The sequence below is a fragment of the Columba livia genome, chromosome 2, assembly GCF_036013475.1.
Source record: "Columba livia isolate bColLiv1 breed racing homer chromosome 2, bColLiv1.pat.W.v2, whole genome shotgun sequence".
Lineage (NCBI taxonomy): Eukaryota > Metazoa > Chordata > Aves > Columbiformes > Columbidae > Columba > Columba livia.
In genome coordinates this window covers 22,983,894-23,008,582 of record NC_088603.1, presented here as the reverse complement: position 1 = coordinate 23,008,582, position 24,689 = coordinate 22,983,894, and the positions used below count along the sequence as shown (strand labels likewise).

The window sequence follows — 24,689 nt, the reverse complement described above, 5'->3', positions numbered from 1 at the left end:
AATTCTGCTCAAAGGTGAAATCTTAAACAATTAGAGGAAAAAGTGGGAAAAAAAAGAAAAAAAGAAGAGCAAAGTCACAGCCTGCAGCTTTACTGTCTCAACCTTCCCTCATTAGGACATCCACATCAGAAGACAGCAGCAGGAACTTCAGATACCAGGGCACCTCAGACACCTGGCTGTAGTGGCCTAGCATTCCTCTGTTCCTCTCTGGGTTTATATCCTCCCCTGTGCTTGAATGTGTTTGGTCAAGGGGAGATGGAAATAGTAATGAATGACTGAACAGCACACAGGATGATTCCTAGGTCAGACAATAATGTAACTCTTTGTGCCAATCATTCACATGACTTACTTATTCAAGAATCATCAATTATAAAAATGTGAGTATGCACCAAAAAAAACCTAAACCAAACCAAACCAAACCAAACCATATATATATAGGTGGTTGCAGCCTTCCATTACCAAGCACACATCCACATTATCGCATTCTATCAAAATAATCTTTTCTTTTTTTTTCAGCCCATAGTAGCACAGGACAGGAAGCTCTACTGGGATTAAGCAGCAGCAGTTCTGAGGAGCTGAGTTCATTTCTAGAGTTGTACTATGTCTCTGTTGGCTTCAGTTCCTCAGTGCACCTCGCTCTACTTATCAAATCATGACTGTAGAATCCTGGAAGGTGGCATCTTATAGATCGTGAAACATTTCAGGTGAAAGTTTCATAGTGATGACATTTGTGAGCAATGCCATTAAGTCTGTGAGATGCCTGGTGCTTTGTGGATGACAGCTGCTGTCTAAATGCCAATTATTCTAAATATTTTCTGTATCAAACTTACTTGATCCAAGAACTTTTACAAAGTTTCAGTCATGATTCTATATTTGGACATTTATATCCATGTGCATTCAGCATATCCTAATTCAAGAGACGAACTGAACATTTCATCTTCTTGTAGAATGTTTTCTCTCCCTCTAAGCCCAGGTTTTAATAAAAGGAATTAAATTCTTCCATCTCTTGCTGTTAAGTATAAGGCTTGGAGTAGGAGCAAGAACACAGCTAATTCCTTCTTATTGCATTATGCCTGTGCAAGAAAATATAAAGGACAAAAAAGTTCAGCTAATGAACTGCCCCAGGCACCCCATCCTTAAGGCACATGTACTGGGACTAGAGAAGCTTTTATAGAGAGCCAAGAGCTGTTTTCACCAACAAGAGCTAGCACTCTGGTATGCACACGCGTCTTTGTCAGAAGCAGCTGAATGTTATCTCCTAGCATGGGCTGTGATGTTTATGTGGCAGTCAGAAGCGTGATTTCAGCAGACACAGACATTTCCAAGCCATGCTGCACGTGTCCAAGCAGATGCTGAGGGCCAGCAGCCTCTGTGCAGGTCAGTAACTTGAGTATGGGCTGAAGAATGGGACAGGACTGCACTGTTGGCTCCACTTGTTACTACTGGTCAGCAAACTGGCTAAATTAAGTGAGCCTGGATGGCTCCACCTATCATGCTGTCACAGCTCTAACATCCAAACAGATGCATGACCATGAGAACATAACAACAGATTCAGACTTTAGGGTTACTTAAATTCTACTCTGCTATGCTATAGCTTCTATGGAAATATTTGCCTTTGAGAACATTGGGTACAGATAGCTTAAGTCTCACCAGTGTTTCAAATGTATAAAAGGTATGTTCTTGCATAGAGATCCAAAATGAGGAATTTAATAGGTGCATGGCCATATGGTTTCTATTTAAGTGTACAGCTTCTTACCTTGTTCAGAATCTCCAGTAAATTCCCCAGCAGCCACTGAGTATCCTGATTAAAGATAAATTACAAGCAAAACACTTGATAAACCATTTCTTTCAAAAAATATGCAAGGACAATCAGATTTGTCTGTTCATCTGATCATCAGAATGCAAATTTTTTTGCATTAGTATACTAAAAATGTGTGGAAAAAAGGAATATAGTTTATTACATTGTTATGACTAAATTAAGTGTAGGTCTGAATGTATAATAAATCTACCCCTTTTCTCCAAAAATGAGCTTCTAAATAATTAATATTTTATTTAAAAAACCAGCAGCTACTAGGGTGGTTTGCTACTGACACAATTTAGGTCTTCATTACCGTACTTTATTGTGTGAATATCCTTATTTAGATGCAGTTAAGTACCTAACGGAGCTTCAGTAAACCTGCGAGGTAATTGCTATTGACAGAGTAAAGACTTTTGGATTGTATTGTGGACTGTAGTTTCAAGTCTGTGGGGAGAGACAAAAGGATACATCTTTGCCCTCAAATTCCACTGCATCTTTTCTAAAATTATGCAGAGAAAACCCTGTCTTACATGCAGAGAGATATGAATATCACGCAAATTCTTAGAGATCAGTACTAAAAAAAGGTATATAAAGAGCTTTTTTTTCCTATTTAATACATAATAGATTCAAACTGACTTCCATTATTGCTTACTTCAATTGTAACTTTTGAATATCAGTGAGAATAAATGGAGTATTTGTGCAGTGCTGTACAAAGTGCTGCAAACCAGAATTTTCTTTTATCTATTAAAAAATGAAATAGTCTTTAATTACTTTAAACTCAATCCATCATTTTGGAATAAAAGAAGACATAAATGGGAAAAATTTGTATTTCTGCTTAATTATTAAACAACAAATAACAAGGACCCTAATGAGTCATTTAAGATCTCAAGCTTCATACCCTGTTGCTGTGCATAATCTTAGGACTGTTCATAATCCCACTGAAATAACTAGCAAACTACGAATTTGCTGTTGTGCTTAAAGCAAAACATGTTTAAATCCTCTCACAACTGGGACATTAGTAGCTTAGGGCTTGTTTTCACATTTATATAAGTCTCACGCTTTTAGAACAAATCACTAACTGACACAGAGCTTAGCTTACCCATGTAATTGTCATCATATGAGGGTGGTGCCACTCCTGTTTGCTTCTCTCGTGCCAGTTTCCTCAGAATATCCTTGAAAGAATAATTTGCAATGATGTCCGCAATACTTGCAGTGATCACCTGACCTGGATTCAAACAATGTCATAAATGAAAGGGACATAAAGGAGAGACAGTTCCTACAAAATAGGGCTAGCAGAACAACAAAACAGAGCTGCAGGGGATAATATAATACAGATGCAAAGAGTAAACATCTTCTCTCAATCTTTCTCCATTTTTACCCTGAAAGTCTCAAGGGTTCACATAAATCAATACAACAAGGCATTGAGACTCTATTGAACCATGAGTTGCTTGTTAAGTAATTCTTCTGATTTATATTTGTTGAAAATAAGACCAGAGACTGGTTATCTTAAACTGAGAAAACAATGAAAATCTAGAACAACGTTTTCCACAATACTTTCTGTTTCATATCTTAGATCAAGTTAACCAGCCAGATGAACATACCTTGCCAATAAAAACTACCAGGCCCGCCTACTATCAGGTCTCCATTCTACAAAAAGCAGAATTGCATAAAATTACACAACAAAAGAACACAACAAAATTAGCATGCATGGGAAAAACAATTTAAATTACTAAAAGAATATCATAGTCATGATAAAGGAGAATAGCTAAATAAAGTTAAGATCACTCTATGCATCTTACTTGGATGAAAGATATATTTATTTTTAGCACTAATGTAGCATACTAAAAAATTGCTGATTATTTATAACAAAACAAAGCACAAAGAGGGTCTTCAAATTCAGTGAAGCAACAGCACTGTTTTATAGAGAAAAATACCTTTGCCTACCCAACAGTGAGGTCTTTACTCCTCAGCTAGTAATTATGTGAATAACAATGTAGCTCCAGAACACTGAAAACAACAGCAATGATTAAAGTTGTGTGGTGTCCTGGTGCTGTACTAATGGCAGAGATAATAACAATAGTTGAAAAGTTTATTCTTTGGCCTACAATATTATTTCTGGATCCTCTTCACATATAAGAATTTTCCCTTAAACACTGCCACTTTCACCTCCACAAGAGAATGTTCTTATACCCAATGACAAGTCTGCCTCTAAAAACATCCTTATATAAGCTATTTTAACTTTAAAAACTAGCTGGTGCCTGCCCACTATTTCCTGAAAGTCAGGTCTCTGGAAAGCATCATAAGCAGGACACACTGAGACAGAAACACGCACAATTTTTTGCCTAATTATCTGTGAAGACAGACCAAGCAGAGTCAGATTGGACTGCAAAGAGATAGATAAACTGGTGCTGACTGCAGTATTTCTTTTATCAGTGAAACCAAAAGGTCTGAAGCTTGCAAAGGAAGAAAGGACTTGCAACAATATCATGAAACTTTCCATATGCGACAGCACGGAAACAAACTTGATCACTGAGATGGTGTTTAAAAAGGGATATATCGAAATTACATTTGATTGAAGTACTTCAGAAACAGAATCTCACCTTGTAAAAATCTAAGCTGAAACCTGCTTGACAAAAGCCTTGTCCTTCAGGATCTGCATTGCCTGCAATTATGAAGGTATAAGTATTTTATTGATTTCACAGTGCATGGCATGTGGAAGACAGCTCACACACCTCTGGAACTGTAAGGCTGTAAATGCAAAATTACCAAAATACGTGAAAAGATGTGCATTCATTTTTAGAAGAGGCAGAACAAATCAAGACTTTCTACAGGACCCTGAACATGCAGCCCCCTTGTGAGGATTTTGAAAAACAGGACCAGTTACTTAGGACATCTCCTCTCATGGCCAAGGAAGGACGTTTGCAACAATTACCAGGAATTCAGTTTGAATGGGTCAATGTTCAAACAACATCCTGGTCATCTGTACTACGGCAAGGGAAAGGGGCACATGTCCTTCACATGGGCCAGCCCTTTAATGGAGACACATCTGCTCAATGAAGACTGAAGTGTAATATAATTTTGGATGCACATTTATACATGCAAAAACATCCTTCCTGCTTTTGTACTTTTTTATTTCTACTCTCCAAATCCTTATTTAATTGTACAAAGTAGGCTGATATGCATTTTAGGGCTTTCCTATGAGTACTAGAGTGCTGGAAGTCTGCAGGATCAGGAAACAGAGAGCAGGAATGGCCACTTGAACTCTCTTAAACTGGCATAAGCCTTTGGCAAAGCCCCAGTGAGACATCAGAAGTACACAAAGCAGATCTTATGGTCACCACGCCTTAGAGACTCAGGTTTTTTCTCTACCTATACATCCAGGGACAAGGATTAGGGTTTAAAAGAAAGACTTAGCACAAGTCAGTTTAGAACTATACCACAATGTGAGAAAAGGAAAACCACAAAGTAACACTGAATGTACAGGCAAATATCTCACGTTGCTTTAGGTGTGCGGATTTTCTGGCAGATCATGGAAAGCATTACTGGGCTGCACTATGAGACATCTGTCAGATGTCAGGAAAATCCAGTTATGTGATTTGATTCTATCTCTAGATCTTCACAGGAAAGAGATCTTTCAGTTATGTGAAGTGTCTAATTTTTCTGTAAAATGCTTGTTACTTTCTTGGCAAAAGAATCCATTAGAAACTCTAAGGTGGGAGTGCAGCTTGTGGTAGAGGAACATTTAAAAGGTGTGTTTTGAAATTCGCCCATGTGCACATGGCAAGAATGTCAGCTGCAATAGGAGGGTCTCATTACAAGGGGTATGACATGGAACTACATTCAGACTTCTTGTGTTATGGCAAGCACATACAGCTTAAAACTACTAACCATCTCAGCTAAACTGAACACCACCACAGCTTTGCTGTGAGAGTTTCACAGCACTGGAAGAGAAAGTAGCATGAAAAAAACAGATGTCAGTGCAGAAGCACTTGTGACGGGCACCTGAGAAAGTTAGATGACAGCTCGTGAGAGTGCTGGCTGAAAGAGGGAATTATGAGTAGGGAAAGATATTCCAGCTCTTAGACCCCAGAGTACCCAAGGTTACAGGGTTATTAGGTTCTTTGCCAGTAAACTAAAATACTTCACAAAAGGTCTGACTCTGTCACTGCTGCATTCTCTGAATGGGAATCCTCTACAATAGCCTGCATTTTGTTAGTTGCTCAAGTGCTGGAAGGGACAAGTAAGCCCATCACATTTGCTGTCTTACACACATTACCTTTAGAAAAGCAACTGAAAGAACAGTTCTCTGACCCGTGAGTGCAGAAACTGCCACAGACCAAATGCCAGTTTAAAATGTTGTCTGGCTTTTACCTAGATTTGTTTGCTACATTTTAAAGCCATTTAAATAATTAACTTCTTCTCTTTCAATTATATAATAAAGCATCCAGCTACAGGCATATAATTTAATGTTGATTTTTCTTTAAACCCTCATCCAATGCAATAATGCCATATAGTAATCTTCATACAACTAAGACTATGTGAAGACTGAAGGCAGGAAAACACTGAGTAAATTATCAATTCCTCCAACACAGGATTTTTCCTATTAATACTTACTGTTGCGACAAGGTGAATATTCAGCATAGGCACTGAAGTTCTGAATTGCTACATAGCAGGTGCCAACAGGGTCCTTCTCAGGGGTATCTTTAAGAGTTCTCCAATGATATAGGGGAGCACAAGCCTAACAAAACAGAAACAATATCACATGTACCTTTCACACACTCATGTGTCTGGCAAACGTAGTTTTTATCAAACAGTGTACAAGGATTCTCCCAGGTGTTGTATCATTCATGTAGTAATGATAATAATGTATTGACAGAAGAAAATGCAGGACCACTGCTTCTTATAATTTCATTATAACCTTGAAAGTGTAGTCTGATCTTTCACCTATAGCCCTTAGCAGGTGAAATCTGTCAGGGACTACAACTCATATTTAAGCATATAACTCCCTAAGCCTGCTTCACAAATAATAAGTTTGCTCTGTTACTGCTCAATGCACAGGGCTTGATACCACAGTTGACGATGTAGATCACATACATGTGGCTGTAGAGACTCCTTCCTTCTGTCCTGAGATGTCTTAAGATAATGACTGTTGCAGAACTGCTCTGATTCTACTTATCAGGAGATTTGTCAGGGTGTTGTTCATATTGTGTATCACAATCATCAGATTTCCTGCCTTCTTATAAACCCCCAGTTCAAATTTTTGGAGGGATGATACAGCTGTAATGCATTCAAAAGGCTCTCAGTGAAAAGGATTTTGGTCAATAAACTTTGTTTAGTGAACCAATATTTAATCTTCTGTGCTACAGTAGTTGTGTTACAAACGTGACAATATAAGGATAAAATACATAACAGTTGTGTTGAGGGAGAGATATAATATTTTTTGAAAGCAATTCAAATAATTGGAAACATTTTATAAAAGATAGGCTGTCAGGTATGCAAGTTGTTCTTCAGGAGCTGCTGTTCTTTGGAGTGGAGGGGTAGGGAGACACTACCTGTCCCTAGAACGTTGCCTCTGTAAGATACAAACAAATCCTCCATTCGTGTCCTCCCTTGTCTTACTTCTCCAAACAGAAACCTGTTTACCTCTGGCAAGGCATTGTTATAATTCACATTACTGTATAAGCCTCAGCTCTGCAATCAGTTCCAGCTGGATGAACCACTGGGCTACTCAGCACATAACATGAAAGTCAGAGCTTCTGGAACACTGGTTTAAGGAACACTGACTCTTACCATGCCTAGAAGACCTTACAGATTAAAACATACCAGAGAGGAAAACCAGAGTGTCGCAAAGAGGAGTATATGTTCTGTGAAGGTGATTTTAGGTACATTTGATATCAAGCAAAATAGACTGAAAGAAGAACTCAATATAAACATAAATATTGATTATCACATTTGTAGTTTAAAAAGAAGTTTCCAACAACTTGATGATATTTTCTTTTTCTCTCCTTTCAGTCTACAAAGCTTCAAAGACAGTTTTCTAGCTTTGCTGTTCAAGTTTTTACCTGAAAAGTGTTGGCTATATCTCTATTTCAGAAAGCCTGAGAAGAGTTACCAGAAGCAAAAGAAAGTTTTGTCAGTACAGACACAGGGTATCAGTCAACGATGAGGTTTTCTGCTCACTTGAAGATTCAGAAAATGGTGGTAAAGAGCTATTGTATTTCAGTTTGTGCACTGTCCTTTAGGAGAGTACATAAAATGAAAAATCTTCAGCTATTTTTAGAACTTTTTAGAATTTTTACATAGCTCTGAAACAGAATAGGTTGATGTTTTATTCATTACCTGTTTCATCTCAAAATCCTTCCCTAGGTTAACCACAAGGCATACTGTATAAAGGAAAGCATTTTCTTTGGATACTTCTTCCCTTATGACTACTTCTTAAGTAATAACTGGAAGTTTTAAATAAATCCCAAGACACAAATTACTGCTTTACAATCGTAAAAACTAATAAAACTAATGGCCATACTAATTATTCTTATCACAATTATTTCAGCAACATTTTCAATGTAAACCTGAGTGCATAAATTGTAAATACAAAATGTCTGTGTATAAGCAGCATCACCACTACTTTACTAAGCAATAAAAGTACTTGCTCCCTGCTGGGGTCCTCTATCAAAACAGGTAAAATGTTCAGTGAAAGTGGAAAACAGACATTGCACTTTGACAGTAATCTTGATTTGGAGTTTTTTTATCATGACTGTTTTGCAGCTGTTTTACCAGGACTATGACACAGCTTTTCAAAACAATATAAATGTGACAAGAGATCAGCACTTTCTCTGCTAACTGATCTTCAGCACAGGTTCTTGTCTTCCATTACATTCTGCATTTAACACTCCAAATAAAGCTTCATAATACAAAACATTTTATAGCACAGAGCTACTTTGTATCTTTAAAATATGCCATTATCTGTTTTTAAAAAAATCACCATTCACTTCCATAGCGATATGGCATTCTGCTATTTTTACCTGGCAGGGGGATCATCTTCACTTGATCAGTTCAACTTTATTTTATATGCTGCTTTCACTTCCTGAGTTATATGCACCATCTGTTTTATAATTTATGCATCATCATAGACTTGTTACCATAATCTACACATAGAGAACTATTAAAGATAAACATTTGAGAAAAACAAACATGATCTCCAAATGAATACCAAATGCATAAGACTTACCACAACTTTTTCTTTATGAGCTTTGACTGTTGCCCCAAACCACTGATTCGTCTTAAACTCAATAGGTTCCCTGGTGCCATTGACTTTAATTTTCCTGTTGTCTGACAAAGAAAGAAGCAGTATGTTGACAGCTTATTTTTAGAAGTATCATCCCGTGAATTACAGATACAAGTGAACACACAATTGGATATAATACATTGTATCCACTGTCACTGTCCTACCAGTTCAATATGAAATGAGTGTTCTGATATCATTCGAGGTTTTCCCTGGTCAGTGGAAAAGAGCTCACCTAAATCCACATGTGAAAATTCAAAATAATTACACTTAAACTTCAGAAAACCAAAACAAAACAGAAAACCACAAACAACAAAGATTTGGAAGAAGAAACCCTGCATTGCCCCCATAAGAAAGAAGAGTTTACTTGGATTCTGTGATGAAGACTGAACAAGAATCCACAAAAATAAGCGAAAAGCCCTAAAAACTTTTCTCATAGGTGGTAGAAACTTTCCATGTGAAAACAGCGTGTTCCATAATTCGTTTTTGTCAAACAAATGACATTTCTCAGCATGCTTATTCAACAACCAACACTACAGATAGCACAGGACTTAGTTTCTAACAGAATTACATGTGTACACACTGTCACAAGAGACAGCTTCTTAATGTTGCTTTACATACACTCTTGCAGATGTCAGCATAAGAGAAGCCATCTGGGCAAAGACTCAGGCCAATTATAATGCATTTCAGGTTTTAATAAAAAGCAGACATCCCTTCCTTTCACCCCAGGTTCTCTGAAGTAAACTGATTTCCCATATGTTCATGAGCTATGCTCTTTCCTTAAGAGTCATTCCTAATGAACTTCTCAATCCATACATAAGCAGGGCATTACTCTTTCCCCCTTGTATCTGCATTCCCTTATGTTCGCTTCTGGTTCGTATCAGAAGAGATTTCACAAGAATCAATCCTTTTTATTCACTCTAAGCAAAAATAAAACCACATACTGTCTAACTTGGAACACAAAAAACCCCAACAAAACAACTCCACATAATCTCAGGTTATACTGTATGGATTTACACAGTTGTTGTTGTTTGTGTTGTGTTTTTATTTTGGTTTTTTTTGTTTCAAAGCAGGAAAAATACAGCTGGTATAACTGTCACTTTTAAAAAGCCAACACTTCCTGGGATTTGTCTGACAGGAATAGAGGAGATATCTGAATGCTTTTCTGGAATGTTGGATAGCCAGTTACCTCAGCTCATGGTAACCTCACAAATGTGACAGATATGAACTGAATTAGACAGAAAAATGTATGATATCTGGAGAACAAGGGTACACTATCTCTGTATTTTTCTAATAAACATGAAGGAAAGTTGAATGAGAATGAATCTGTGAAAGTTTGAAAAGTCTGTGAGAAATCTTTCTTCATACAAATATTTGTTTCTGTGCAGCGCCAATTATGGGAGTTAGTATGGAAATCCATGCTTAGAGAGATAAGAGAGAGAAATTTCAGGAATATTTAGATCTTAAAAATTCAGAAATAAAAATTTTAAATAACTTTTTAAATATTAATTTTTAAAAATACATTTTATTTAAGTTAGGCACAAACATCAAGAGTGTGGGAGACAGCAACTTTGACACGCCGCATGGTAGGAGCTGCTCGCTTCTACTTCGCTGTTGGCAACACAACTTTTTATTAGTTTTTCCAGTGAAGTCAGACCCTTTTGAACTTTAAAGGTTTCTTTTTCCTTTTTTAATGCTCCAGCAGATCCAAACATGATCAATGTCCACAGATAAGGTCTTGATAGAAACAAAGCTTTTAAAGCTTGAAAATCAGCCATGGTCAGATTATGGCAGCCAATGCTGCCCTGGCTCTGAGGATACTCACGACCAGGATTCTAACTTAAGAAGAGCTTACATTTCCAATCAAAACAGCACACTTGTCTACTGGCAAAGTATACTAAAACTTGAAAAGATGTTACATTTTAAAAGTCAGACAATCATTTACAGGATTTATAAAAGGCATAGCTGAATTTATCAGTAAATCTGCAACTACACCCACCCACCCCACTTAGTGACATATGGTGTAGTATGAATCCTTCAACAAGCGGCATGGGATTTTTATTATAAAATAATTAGTAAAATATCACATACGCACAAATTAATAAACAGCTTTTTCCCCTAGATAAATCTCTTTCCACAGAAATTCTCTAATCACCTTTGTTTAGGATCATCGCTGGAGCGATGGAGTCATATTCCCAGTTTCTGAGGTTGTGCCTTAAAATGCAGTTTAGAGTTTTCTATCTAACAAGCATTCCGTATTTCAGATTGCTGTGAACCAGCTACTGCTTCCCCTATAACTTTATAAAAATTGAGCTATATACACAATTAACTTATCTGAATACACCTGGATTGTCATTACTGCCCCGTGATTGTGTTCAATTAGACAAGACTGAATGAAGCCACTGTAAATGTCCACTTTTGAGCTCATCATCCACTTCCAGCTGAGGACATGAACTAGGGTACAGTTCTTCTCATCCTAAAGCAAACATCTGAGGTCAGAAGAACCGTGGCTTAAAAGTATTTTTTTACCAATGCTAGGTAGCCACGGATGGGCAGCTTAGACTCAGACAAAAACTATTCATTTACTCAGATAAATCCCAATCCCATTTTTTGTTTGTTTGTTTTTGGTTTGGTTTTAAATAAAGTTGTTATTTCTGCCTTAGCTACATCCTTCAAAATCGTGTTATCTAAGCATTTCAAAAAATAACATGTCTGTATCCTGACAACACCCTTATATGACAGGGAAATATCTCTCCATGTGTTATTTATGGGGATCTGAGGCCCACAGGCTATGCCTACACTGTACCTTACTCACAGGTTAAGCTATATTTGTGTGAGCAGCAAAAACTTGGCTCGAATTCAGGTTGCATTCAAATGTCATCTTCTCTTCTGGAAGAGAATGCCTGGCCTCTTTTAGGAGGGAGTCCAGGCTATCTTATATCACGATACACGACACTAGGACAGCCAGAACACAAAGTAGCAGCTGGGCTGGGCACAAAACGCCTGAGCCTGTCCACAGAGCGGTCCAGGGAACACCCGAGTACCATCTGGATCCCTTCAGAGCCAGCCCAGGAGCTGTTCCAGATGGTCAATGGTCTGGATGACTCGCAAATTTGGCCTGAAACTCAGCCCTGGAGTCACTCATAATTGCGCTGCCTAAGACCCTATTGCAGATTAAGGCCCAGACAACCAGGAATATGCAATGAGCTGAGAGATGCGCTCTAAAGTAGAAATGTAGATGCAAAGACATCCTTAAATTGCATTTCAGCAACCCAAAAGCATCTCGTTTTCTACTGCAGGGTCCAAGACTCCTGTACCATGGTACTGCCCCACAATCCAGCTTCAGTGGCATCCCTGGAGATGTTGAAACATGACTCTCAAAATCAGTGTTCCTTTACCCAGTCTTTTAGACTTGAGGTACCCAGGGGCTACAAAAGGGAGAAAGGCCCCTTAAATTGCCAAAGCAGTAGCTTGACAAGTGGAAAAATTTGAAATCGGATGGTAAAATGCAAACCTATTTAAGAACAACAGTGTAGAGATTCATTTTTGGGAATCAAAGCCTGAACCCGGAGCAAGTGTTAATGCAAATCCATTATTTGCACACCAAATTTGGTGCTTTCTGTGGGGACTGGTCTCCTCTCAGTCACTGAATCGGCACATTAAACTGCTTAGCAGGCATGAATCAAACATTACTCTTATAAATATTTCTTTGTTGTAGTAATCAGGATCTGCATAAGAAGCAAAAATAGATGTATTTGCAAACACTGATAGTGGCTCATTGTGATTCATTCAGTTCTTGAAAACTAGAAATAAAAAATGCAGCATCTATTATAATTTGAAAATACTCAAATGAACAAAAGCAAATAAAAATATTTTCATCAAACTTAACACAAGACAACAATGATTTTAATCAAAGCAGCAAATATGTAAAACAGCTGCAGCTCTTTCAGGTAAGTTCTCACCCTTCAGACCTTTGAAAATTATTATCTTTACTTGTTCCATGTGTGTTTGCATGTATGTACTGTATAAATGCAGATGGCCCTTAACCAGGCATCTGCAGCAGGCTCAGTTACACTCCTCCCTCTAACCTGTACCTACTCAGACTACACCCAGGATGGCAAATCCCTTTCAAATACTTCTTTTGATACATGTATGTGTGTGTGTATGTATCTAAGCACATTAATATTATACATATAAATAATTACAGAAAATAAAGAATGTAATACATATTTCATATATTTATGTATAATGGTATATACACAGAGTGGAGGTGAATAATCACCTCAACCTGTCCATATTGATATAAAATTGGAATATTAACATATAAAACCAACAAAAATGTATATTTATACAAATATATACAGGTCAAGGACCCTCACATGGAGACAACACCTGGACTGCCGTGTACAGGTTTGAAACACCACTACAAGACTTGCGGGTGTTTGGTTCAAACAAGAGAAAGTAAAGGAAGATCTATTTGCACTTCATCCACTGTTCAACAGGTAGAGAGAAGAGAGAGCCAAAGGAAAATAGGCAAAAGGCAAAAGCTATGGCAACAAAATTTCTGATCAGATACAAAGAAAATACTCTTCACAGTGAGGGTGATTAAGCACTAGAACAGATTCCCCGGAGAGGCTGTGGCATCTCCGGCCTTGAGTAGTTTCATAACTTGGCTACACAAGGCTCTGGGTAACCTAATTTAACTTTGAAATGAGCCCTGCTGCATCATTAGGGTCCTGCCTCCCAGGACGGAAGAGAGAGGGAAGGATTTGCCCTGGCACACATGGTCCCAAATTCTAGAACTGAGAGAAGAGAGGGGGTCTTGTCAACCCTCTCACTATGGCAGAGTGATTTTTAGTATCACTATCATAAAAGTTTCCAATCATACCAGCCGTTACTAAGCAAAGTAAGTCAGTAACGTTCACAGGGTCATTGATATCAGAGCCTCAATAGAGAGACAAAACACAAATGCAGAGCTAAGTACTATGATCTGGGGAACGAAGCCAAGCAATTGCCTTCAATGTCAACACTGGGGAAAAAAAAGGAGTTTAGAGAGAGTAAGGACACACAAAGCCCTTGCATGACGAGAAGAGTTGCTTCTATTTTTAGATTTATCTGATTCTGCAAACATCTATTTAATTTCTGGTTTTTGTTGTGCTTTAGATGCTATTCATATGAGTTATTTTAATTTAATAGATCGTATCTAGAGAGCTTTATTTGGACTTTCATTCCATGAATCAAGAAAAAAAAAAAGCATCAAACCCAATAGGATTTTTCCCGAAGTACATTCTGATCAAAACCAAATTAAGACCTCAGGGCTTGAACTAACATAACTAAGGGTATTTTTCGCCTTCTTTAGATAAGACTGAGACTTACCAAAGAAATCCACGAGGGTCTATTATAAATCAGAATGCTACAAGTGAACCATGAGGCTCTAGATAGCGTCTTATTGGCATAGTGGACTGAAATGTGTCAACATTTAAAAGTACAAAAAAGTTCTCTCTCAGCATTTTCTCTTGAGATGCAAATTCTTTTTACAACAGGATTCTAAGTTTTCCCTAGAATCTTACCATCTTCACAGCTAATGATTTTTTCATGTAACTAAACCTCTTTAGTCCCACTATATATCCTTTCCTTATACAGTACCTGGATTCTGTTACAATCAGCTCAACTGCTGGCCAGATTAGCTCATGTTTTTTATCAACTGCACGTTTGGCCAGAACTGATCTACATTCCTCTTCCCTGTTCCTCTTCAGAGGCTGTTCAAATTTTCTCCAACTGGTTTAGAAAAATACAACCTATTTTACTAAAAGTAGTAAAGTTAACCAACAGCAAAGACAACACCCCAGTGAGTTCTGGAAACTTAGGGGAAGTGGAATCTAAAATTCTGCCTTTTGGAGCTAATTTAAAACATAAGAACTTGTTGCTGTCTGTTAAGTATTACAATTAAAAGTGACCATTATAACGAGTTTCTGAAATATGAACTATTAGCTTTTTACCAGATTTCAAATACAACAGCGCACTTCAGGGGGCATTTAAGTTTGCTTCTGGCTGCAAGATGCTTTCAGTGGTTCAGAAATTCCCCAGTTAATCAAGTGGGAGAAAGTTTTCTTCATGTTGCTCTCCTGCTACCTCTCCTGGCAGCTGAAGGGAAGAGCAACCAGCTTAAACACAAGGATTTGGTAATTCTACCTCACTGCTAAAGCAGGAATAGTCATTATGGAATGAGGTTTACAATGAACAAACTGAAAAGGAGAAGTTAGCTTTGTGTAGGTAAGAGAGGAAAGACAGATCACAGCTCTTTAATATAATGCCAGCGCCTGTTCTCATCTTTTCTCATTGAGTTTCAAAGGGGTTTAAAAAAAAAAAAAAAAAGTAGGGGTTGGATGAGGTCATCTTTAAAGGTCCCTTTTAACCCAACCCATTCTATGACTCTATGAAAGAGTATTACAGCCTTACACTGCAATGCAACAGGACAGCTTTACAGAGCAGGGAAACAAGGGAGAAGAGTCTCTGCCCCTTAGTCCGTATCTCCTGGAGTAAGGGGATACTAAAAGCCCTTCCACTGTAATTTATCTCAGTTCCTTGCTGCAATGAAGCAGGTTAAAACACCAATTGTGCTCTTAGGGCCAGCGCTTTCAGCTTCTTTCAGACTCTTCCCAGAGTCTTGGCTCCAGCACAGAGATTTAGGGAGCTTTAAAGAACTGCAAACATGGGACTGCAGAGTCAGTGCCATATCAGCAGCGGGAAACACACAGAGTTCCTGCTAAAGCCTCTTCTTGGCTGGAGGCCCTGTCACTGGCCAACCCATATGGGAATGTCTGGTTACACGACTTGTTCATGGATGAGTCTGCTCATATCCTACAGCATGTCAAAAATTCATCCTACTTCCCTCCTCTGCCCCCTGTCAGGAACAATATTTCACCAATAGGATTAATTACTGATGCCAGCTTGTAAGTAAAGCACCTCATTGCTTTAGAAATCTCTGGATTAGCTCCTATGAAGAACAGATATAGGTGACCTGAGAGATCAGTGACAACCTGGGACAATGGCCTGCAGAGCAAGTTCAGTTAGACAGTATGACTTTGAGGAATGGGCTGCAGATACTCCCGCACCCCTGTTAACTCTAACTAAGCCATCTCCTAAGGAGAGTAGTTTAGTCCACACACATTTCCACATTAACACAATTTATGCAGCTGCTCAGAACACACAGACCAGCTTGGGTATCCATAGAATCACAGAATCTTTTTGGTTGGAAGAGACCCTTAAGATCACAGAGTTCAACCATAACCTAACTCTAGCACTAAACCATGTCCCTAAGAGCCTCATCCTAACATTTGCACAGTGCCACAGAGATGACTTCAGGAGTAGTCTTTGCTTTGAGTATCAGTGCTAGTAGTAGGGAACCCAGACTACATTTGGCAGCTAGAACATGGCACTCAGAAGTAACGACACATTTTTCAAAGTGTTTTCATATCTTTCACTAGGAAAGTATTATGTTAGGAACCAATGCAATGCCTATGCCCTCATGTGATCTTTGTTTCTGAGAAAAAAGGAGAGATTCAGAAATCATAAGGATTTGTCTTTAGTCATTAAAGCTTACATGATACAAAGAATAGAGTTCAGTCCTGAGTGTCAGAGCCTGTGTGGTGGCTGGGAGGTTAGCTGCACCTTGCCAGTGACTCTGGGTGCAACGCCTGCAGTGTCAGACCTCTGGGGAACAGATCCACTGGGGAACATCACAGTTGTCTTACACCATCATCAGGGTGTCAGGTCCAGTTAGGCTTAGCAATTGTATTCCCCTTTCAGGACTCCATGGCACAAAGGATAAACTAAAACTTAAGTTATTTCAAAAATGGAAATATATTATTCACAGAGAAATACAAAAACTCTTCAACAAAACAGCCTTTACAGGACCAAAGACCTCCTGTGTCTGTGCTTACCACCATAATATTAACCCGAGCAAGCCTAAGTTTTTCACTAAAGTATCTGGCACTTACTTGGTTCCCTCAGATCACTTTCTGAACAAGTACCCCCTCTATCTAAGGCAATATATACTTTCCAAATTCAACACATTCTTTTTTTCCTCCTTCGCTGACTCACAAGCATGTTCTTGTTCATCACTGCCTCTTAACAAGCCTCAAGTGCTTGTGGAGAGAGATTTTGTTCCATTTTAGGTTGTTATACTCTACAGCTCCATGAAAAGGTATATCTATGCGTTCATTCAATAAGCATCTTGATACCCATAAAATACAGGATAACTATAAATTAATACAAAGCAACTCCACACCTGTAATACTGGTACATTTAAAAGTGTCCAGAATCTTGAGTGAAGCCATCACAGAATACTAGTCAATGTCTTCACTGTTTTCATTTAGTAAGACCAAGATATTAACAGTTGTTAATACAAATAACTTCAAAGCATTTGCAAATAAAGAAATCTTCTCTGAAGCTAGGTTTACTGTTACTGTGGAAACAGTAAAATAATCTGTACAGTTACGTATGAGTCCTACCAATTAAGTGTCCACTTACACACTCATTTGTGGCAGTAAAAGTCCAGATAACATCCAAGTACACTGTATGTTCTCTCCTCAATGGCAGAACATAACTTGCATTGAATGCAACATACCTGAGCTTCACTGGTGCACCCAGCCCTAAGAAACAGAAGACAAGAGCCCTCATGCTCACATGTAATTTAAGCCAGTGGTTTTCAGCCACTTGGATTTGTTGTTTTCTTGAATCTTTATGTTACAGTGGAAATTTCAGTTTCTGTGACCTTCCACAGTTTTGCCTATCTAACTTCAGATACCATACATGTGAATCTGCTCTTCTTCTACAAATTATTTAGAAGTCCTCTATTAAACTCCTGTGGCTGAAAAAGACTGATCTAGTAAATTCTTTCTGTATTTGTTGTGTCACACTGCCTTTTAATTGCTGCATTTTACTCTCCCTTTCTTTCTATTTCCACTACATTTTTACTTCTGATCTTAATTAAGAATGTTTTCAATTATTCAGCAGTTTGTTTTTTTTTTTTTTATTGTGCTTAGTGAATATAACCGAAAGAGATTATATTATCTGGTTAGAGTCAAGAAAAAAATTACTTAAAGAAGGAAGCTTTGTATGAAAATACATCAAATTAAATCTTCCAGCTCTGAAGCAGCATCTGTAGTTTCTCTGTTTTGTTTCATAAAACACTCTCAAAGTTCTCCAAGACTTTCACAGATCTCCTATGAGGCACGAAGCATTAATCTTTAAAATTAAAGCACTAGAGATGAATTACCAGTCTAACAATTACTGGGTGTTTTTGTTTTGGGAGAAAGGATAATCTTGTCCTTAAGGCACTGGAGGAAGAAGAAAAAATCCCAAGTCAGTTTCCAGTATCACCACCAACTTCGTGTATGATCTTCAACAACTCAGACTGACTTTTTTCTGTTTATCAGAATAAATATAAAAAATAAGAATATAAATACAAAATGAGACTAGCAGCATTTCTGAGTGATGTTGTAGGGAGAAGGCATAGTGAGTACAAGGTACCTGTACAAGAAAGAGACATAAACTGAAAATACTCCTCATAATTATTAAGGACTATCCACATCCCACTAGGGATACAATGGCCAAAGGCTTCAAAAGGAACTGTGTGTAACAGACTATTTGAAACAGTGTAATCTAGACTATAGCTCACATGGACTGCTGTGTTTGGGGGAATACTGGAAAAGATGGAAAACTCACTCCTCTAAGTAGCCTATTTTGGAGAGAAAAACTGACATGAAATACACATCCATACCTCAGCCAAGGGAGTCATTTAAAGTGGATTGAGATGGCCCTCATGTTGCTGGTGACAGGAATGGCTGTTGGTACAAGTTATGCAAACCTCCTCAGGGTCCCTGTCTATGAGGGCAGCTGGTCGTTACTGAATTGTGTGAAATGATGCTTTTACTACCCTCGGTACCAGAATTAGACAGCTAACGATAACATTGCTAAACCTGCCTATACTGTTGTCCCTGCTCCAAGACCAGTGCATTTATATCTACATAGTGTGCTCTATCTGGCATAACTTCAGCTGTCTACAAGTCACGCACCCACCCAGAGGACACAAACAACTGTCCCAGGCAGACGGAACCACAGTTTCCAAGCTGAAGAGTTGGGTGGCGCAGACCAAAGCCTTATTGATATGCTTACTCATCAGTCTCTGTTTGTACCTTTATTTGAAACACAGTATCTGCAAAAAGACATCTCTGACAAGAGCATGGAGTTGTCCTGAGTCTCTTTAGTCAACTTTTCTGGAGTTTCCCACAGGGAAGCCAGATGTCCTAGGTTTCATCACTAGGTTTTCATTCATTTTTCATAACACCCCTTTAAAATGTGTTCTATTTTTCATTTGCTCTGTAAGTTTTATATTAAAACTTGAAATTAATTTGTATAAATAATATATTCCACTTCTGTTACAGAATATTGTATACATGCTATGTCTGTACATTCACATTTATATATAACTATATGCTGTACATAGTATTACATGCCCAAGTAGCCTCATACACATATGCATACAGGAGCTACTTCTTAGTCTGTTTTGAAGAATGCCCAGAGTGATGGGAGAGTCATCCTGAGCAGAGCTCCTAGATACAAACATAATAATAGAATGTGTGGGTGGCTGGAGCAGGAAGGGGTAAAGAACTGCACTGCTGACTTGCTACATTTAAGTAAGCTCTTCCATTTTGTGTTCTCAGAAAACAACAAAACACAAAACAAAACCCCAAAAAACCCAAACCACCAAAACAAACACAAAAACACCCCCAAACCCCCACAAAAACAAAAAAAACAACACCACAACTGAATTGTATTGTGTTCGCATATAAATAAACCACAAATGTTAAGATTAAATATAACCTAAAGAATCATAACTTTTGCTTAATGATTAAACTGTCAAAGTCTGCCTAAATAAAGTCCTTGCAAACACTAGGTTTAAATTATTTTCAAGACCCAAAAAGAGACAACAGAAAACATAAACAGCCTGAATTGCTTAAAACGTGTGTTCTCTCTAATTAAATAAGAAACATCTGTGTTGGGATTTTGGAAGTGGATGTAATCTACCCACATTGTGCCTAAATCAGTTTGCATCTAGCTTCCAGTATTCTCAAATAAAATTCCTGCTTTCTGAAAAGAATTAAATAAGCATGTCACATGAGGTAATTCATCCGTCTGAAGAGACGGAAAATCCCTTGCTGAAAATAATAGCAAAGACTAGCAATCTGATTTCCAGGATTCAGAGAGAGAAAAAAAAAAAAAAGTGTTTTCAAAATGAGGAATCTGCCACAAACACCTTTAATTAAAGCATAGAAAAGGCAGTTATTAATATGAACTACACACAGATCCTGGAGGTCACACTCCCGTTATTTCTCCGGGGACCATTAAACCCCTCCCTGCGAGTGCCCATGGGTACAGACCCCCAGGAGCGGGATTCCTCCAGCGAACTGCAGAGACTCAGGTCAAAGTGACACAGCTCACTGCCGTGCCAAGGGGGACCCGAGCCCAGCCCAGTCCCGCACACACGCTGCCATTTACTCACTGGTGTTGTCAAAGGGAATCTGCCTGCAGCGGGCGGCGGGCCAGGCGCAGTAGTACACCGCTCCTCCTTCCACGATGTCCGGCTGCGTGGTGTTTGCTTTAGGAGCTCCCACCAGGACACTGACCCTGTGAAACACACCGGGGAGTCACCGGGGCGGCGGGGGCGATCCGGACCGACGGGCGGCGGCCCCGGCACGGCGGGACAGGGGCTGTCATCCCGAGAGCGGCGGGCGGGACGCCGCCGTCTGCCCACCGCCTTCCCCGAAGTCTCCCTCAAGCTCGTCGGCGCCCGCAGCCCCGGCCCGGCAGGAAGGGCGGCCCGGGGGTGCTCACTGGGGCACGGCCGGACCCACCGCCCCCCCGGGGCCGCGCTGAGGGAGAGGCCCGCCCGGCCCGCCCGGGGCGGCACTCACGTGCTGGGGTCGGGGATGTAGAAGTCCACCGAGTACCCGAAGTAGCTGCCCGGGGGCCCGCTGTACACCGTCAGCTTCTCCTCGTCCAGGTTGAACGCCACCAGCGCCGGCGCCCCGAGCAGCGCTGACAAGAGGAGCAGCGGGCACGGCCGCTGCCAGCGGCGAGGGCGGCCGGCCCCGCGCCCGCGGCTGAGGCGCAGCATCCTCGTCCTGTCGGCGGCCCGCTGCCGCTGGCGGAGCGGAGCAGAGCGCAGCCGTGCGGTGCCGCGGCGGTCTGGCTGCCGCCGAGCGCTGGCGGCGGGGCGGGGGGCTGGCGGGGGCGGCTCGGCCACACTCACCCGCCGCCGCCGCCGCGGGGACAGGCGCACTCCGGCGCCCCCTGGCGGCCCGCGCTCGGCACCTGCGGTAAGCCGCGCAGCGCGGAGCCCCGCGGCTGCCGGCGGACCCGCGGGGGCTCGGCGCGGAAGCCCCTCTTCCACGAGGCGGCATTGGAGCCCGAGGGACTCCCGGTCCGCCGGTCTGTGCGTGGGCCCCGCTGCCGCTGGGCAGGGAGAGGCTCTGGCGGTCGGTGGCGCCGCCTCACGGAGGGGGAAGCCTCCCTGAGGCAGGGGTCCCGCCGTCGCTGGTGTCGGTGCCGCGGCCCGGCCCCGCACGACGCCTCCGGCGTTGTCTGCGGGAGAGGACGGCGCTGTCGCTGCGGTGCGGCCATTGGGGACCCGGAGCGGCCCTTGTTCCCCAGCACCGCGGCCCGGGCAGGGTTTCTCCGTCGGGTTGAACATGGTGCTCGGGGTGGTTTGCGGCACTAACCAGGCTGTAACTGGCGAAAGCCATTTGTCTCACTAAAAAATTCCACCGGTGAAGCCGGGAGAAGAGCACGCTGAGCAGGACACCCCCTTCACTCTGCCCAGCAGAGTTACCGATGGCTACGTTTGCACATATTCACCAGGGAAGACAGCAGAGTTGAGACTGGTGGTTTCTACTTGATTTTCTCTCAACTTCCAGCATTTTCAAGAGTTAAAACTGAAGAGTCTGATACTTGAAAATCCCTTGTAGAAAACTGAAGTGCATGTGAAAAAAAAAACCCCACAGGGTGTTTTAAATAGATGGACCCAATTTGAAATCTGTACTGCTTTGAAATTGCGTCCATCTTTTTGAAACGCCCTGTAGACCTTCATCAGATTGTTATGTGAGTGCCAGCATGGCTATTACCAAAAAACCCTTCTAACCACAGGAGAGATGTAAACCCAGCCACACCGTCCAGAACACATTAGGAAATTAGTTCTTCTGCATGTTTCTCTGTTTGTGCTTGCCTGACTACATAAAGTATTCAATATGTGAAGGGGGCACCTTGCAGCCACACAGAGGAAAGCATCGCTGTAGGCCTTCACCACAGCTCCCTGCAGGAGCAAGTGTCATACCTCTTCTCCCACAGAAATAACCAATACAACTTTATTGGATGGAGCTTTGAATGGAGCTTTTAGAAAGCTGCTCTTATAATATCTTCATTAAAGTAATTTAAAATGATGAGGTTGTATAACTCCTGTCTTGAATTGTTCTGCCCCTGCAAGCCTCATAATAGTGTTCTAGCTGTTTCTGTTAAGAATATGCAAACACTGACTCTGCCTGAAACACTCCCTTCCCCTACAAAGCTAAACGGGGCATTATACCCCCATCTTGAGGGGTCAGTATTCATATTTGTATCTTTTCTGGCCAACTCAGAGGCAGGAAGGAAAGGAGAAATATTTTACTTTCTATTTAATCAACTCTCTTAGGAGGAAAAAAAAAAAATTTTTTTCAGCATTTATAATACAGATGTGTCCAAAACAATATCAGAGAAAGATCAGAAGAATAGAAAACCCATTTATAAACATGTAACAGTAGAACATACCTATGAAAGCAGCTGAGAATAGTTTGTTTTGTTCTGAGGTTCTGGTTTCTTTACTTGCATGTTTGTTTTATTTTAAGTGCTTTATGGCAAGATTATTCAGATAAGACTGACATTCCTGCTCACAAAAATAGAACCAAGTGTTTATTTCCAGCATTAACTGTGTGACCCTTAGCTGTCCCCACAGGCTTGTAATATTCCTTAATTCTTCTTGCCTTACATTTGTACCAACTTTACTCTTGCTATTTGAGTGAAATATCATCATTGACATCATGTCATTATTTTACCTTGAACAAGTATGTCTTAGAGATCTGAGCACCAGCAGTAAATTCAGAAGTACCTCAATGACTTGTAGGGTTAACATCTACTCTTAAAAGCCATACAGTTTTCAGGCAATTGAAGGCATTCGAAAGTTGTGTTGCCTTTTGCTTAATAATGATAATGATATAATGATAATGATAATGATAATGATAATGATAATAATAATAATAATAATAATAATAATAATAATAATGCCTTGCTCTTGTTCAGCACAACAACAGCCAGTTCCAGTGCTGTCACAAGTGAAGTTGCTGGGGCTCAGACGACACACCAGACCCATGTCACTCGGGAGTGAGAAGGCAGCTCATTCTAGTGTTGGATCCATCTTGTACAGATCTATGCAGAGTTAAAATTCGGTAATCAGCACAGTTAGAGATAGGTGAGTGTTCACACAAGTGAAAAACAGAAGGGGCACAGCAAGAACACAGGCAGCTGTCATGTACCTCTCTTCCAGTTTGAAATATATGCCACCTAAGCTGGTTGGTTTGACCTAAATTTAAAAGAGGAAAAAAAATGCTTCAAATGGCTATCAGTGCTAAAACCTGATGGAGAACAGGGCAAAATGAAAAGAAGGAAATATCTTTTAAGATCCTCTTACCCATAAGGTGTTAACACACAGCAGTCCCTCTCTCCTTACTCTTTTACCTTTTCTTCATATAAAGAAGAGAGACATGAATGTAGGATATTCCAAATCAAGTCAACACATTTCATTGTTCAAAGGATCTGCCGTGTTTCCATAAGTAACCTGGATCTGTTCTGATCACAGAGATCTTGTTTTCATTAGGCTTTAGAATTGTTTGGACTAGACATTGTGATCGGCACTGCTCAAGAGGTAAGCAGTTGTTGGTAGACTGAATTTTGGTCTTCAGCATACCTGTGTCCTGACACATTAACCGCTTTGAATATTGAACCAAAAAGTCTTAACAGGCTCGAGAACCTCACTTGGAGCCAGGACAGAAAACTTTTGTAAGAACATTCAGCCAAGAGTCTGAAAGTCATTACCTACCCTACAGAACAACTGGAAGGTCAAACATGGGACCAACTAGTTTATACACAAAAATACAAGATTCACAGCGTGGATTTCTACAGCTTATAGTATGTGCAGTTGGTGAGGCTAATATGTCATTATGGCCTTTCCAATCTTAAAACAGATCAGTCAAATCTTCTATGGGAAGTTTTGCCAAAGCAAAACTTAAATATTAGTATTTCACAGAGGCTCTATTATGAAAGCTTTAATCTTATTAATGCCATTATTTAGTAATGTATCTGTTAGCAGGGGAAAAGTATTTTGAAGAATCATGTGAGATTTTAAAATAAACCTTGTCAAAATTTATGGCAATTTTACTGTCAAATCTTTTCAAAATATGGCATAGACATTCATCCTCACAAGGAAGAGACAAGGGAATGAAAGAGCACACAGATGGA

The 24,689-nt window shown here is 40.1% G+C and overlaps 1 protein-coding gene across 2 annotated transcripts in view; it reads right to left on the bottom strand.

Annotated features, from left to right (window-relative positions):
* ITGA8 (integrin subunit alpha 8) overlaps window positions 1-21,852 on the bottom strand; it is a 104,939-nt gene extending 83,087 nt beyond the window's left edge. For both annotated transcript variants that reach the window (XR_010469997.1, XM_065050920.1), the window contains exons 1-8: window positions 21,059-21,852; window positions 20,647-20,771; window positions 9,027-9,127; window positions 6,413-6,536; window positions 4,399-4,460; window positions 3,400-3,445; window positions 2,898-3,023; window positions 1,757-1,801 (exon numbers count right to left, since the gene is read on the bottom strand). Coding sequence is in view for 1 of the 2 variants with exons in the window: in XM_065050920.1 (XP_064906992.1) it covers window positions 1,757-1,801; window positions 2,898-3,023; window positions 3,400-3,445; window positions 4,399-4,460; window positions 6,413-6,536; window positions 9,027-9,127; window positions 20,647-20,771; window positions 21,059-21,837 (1,408 nt within the window). In the remaining variant the exon portion in view is untranslated. The remainder of the gene's footprint in view (window positions 1-1,756; window positions 1,802-2,897; window positions 3,024-3,399; window positions 3,446-4,398; window positions 4,461-6,412; window positions 6,537-9,026; window positions 9,128-20,646; window positions 20,772-21,058) is intronic.
* Window positions 21,853-24,689: the final 2,837 nt, after the last annotated feature.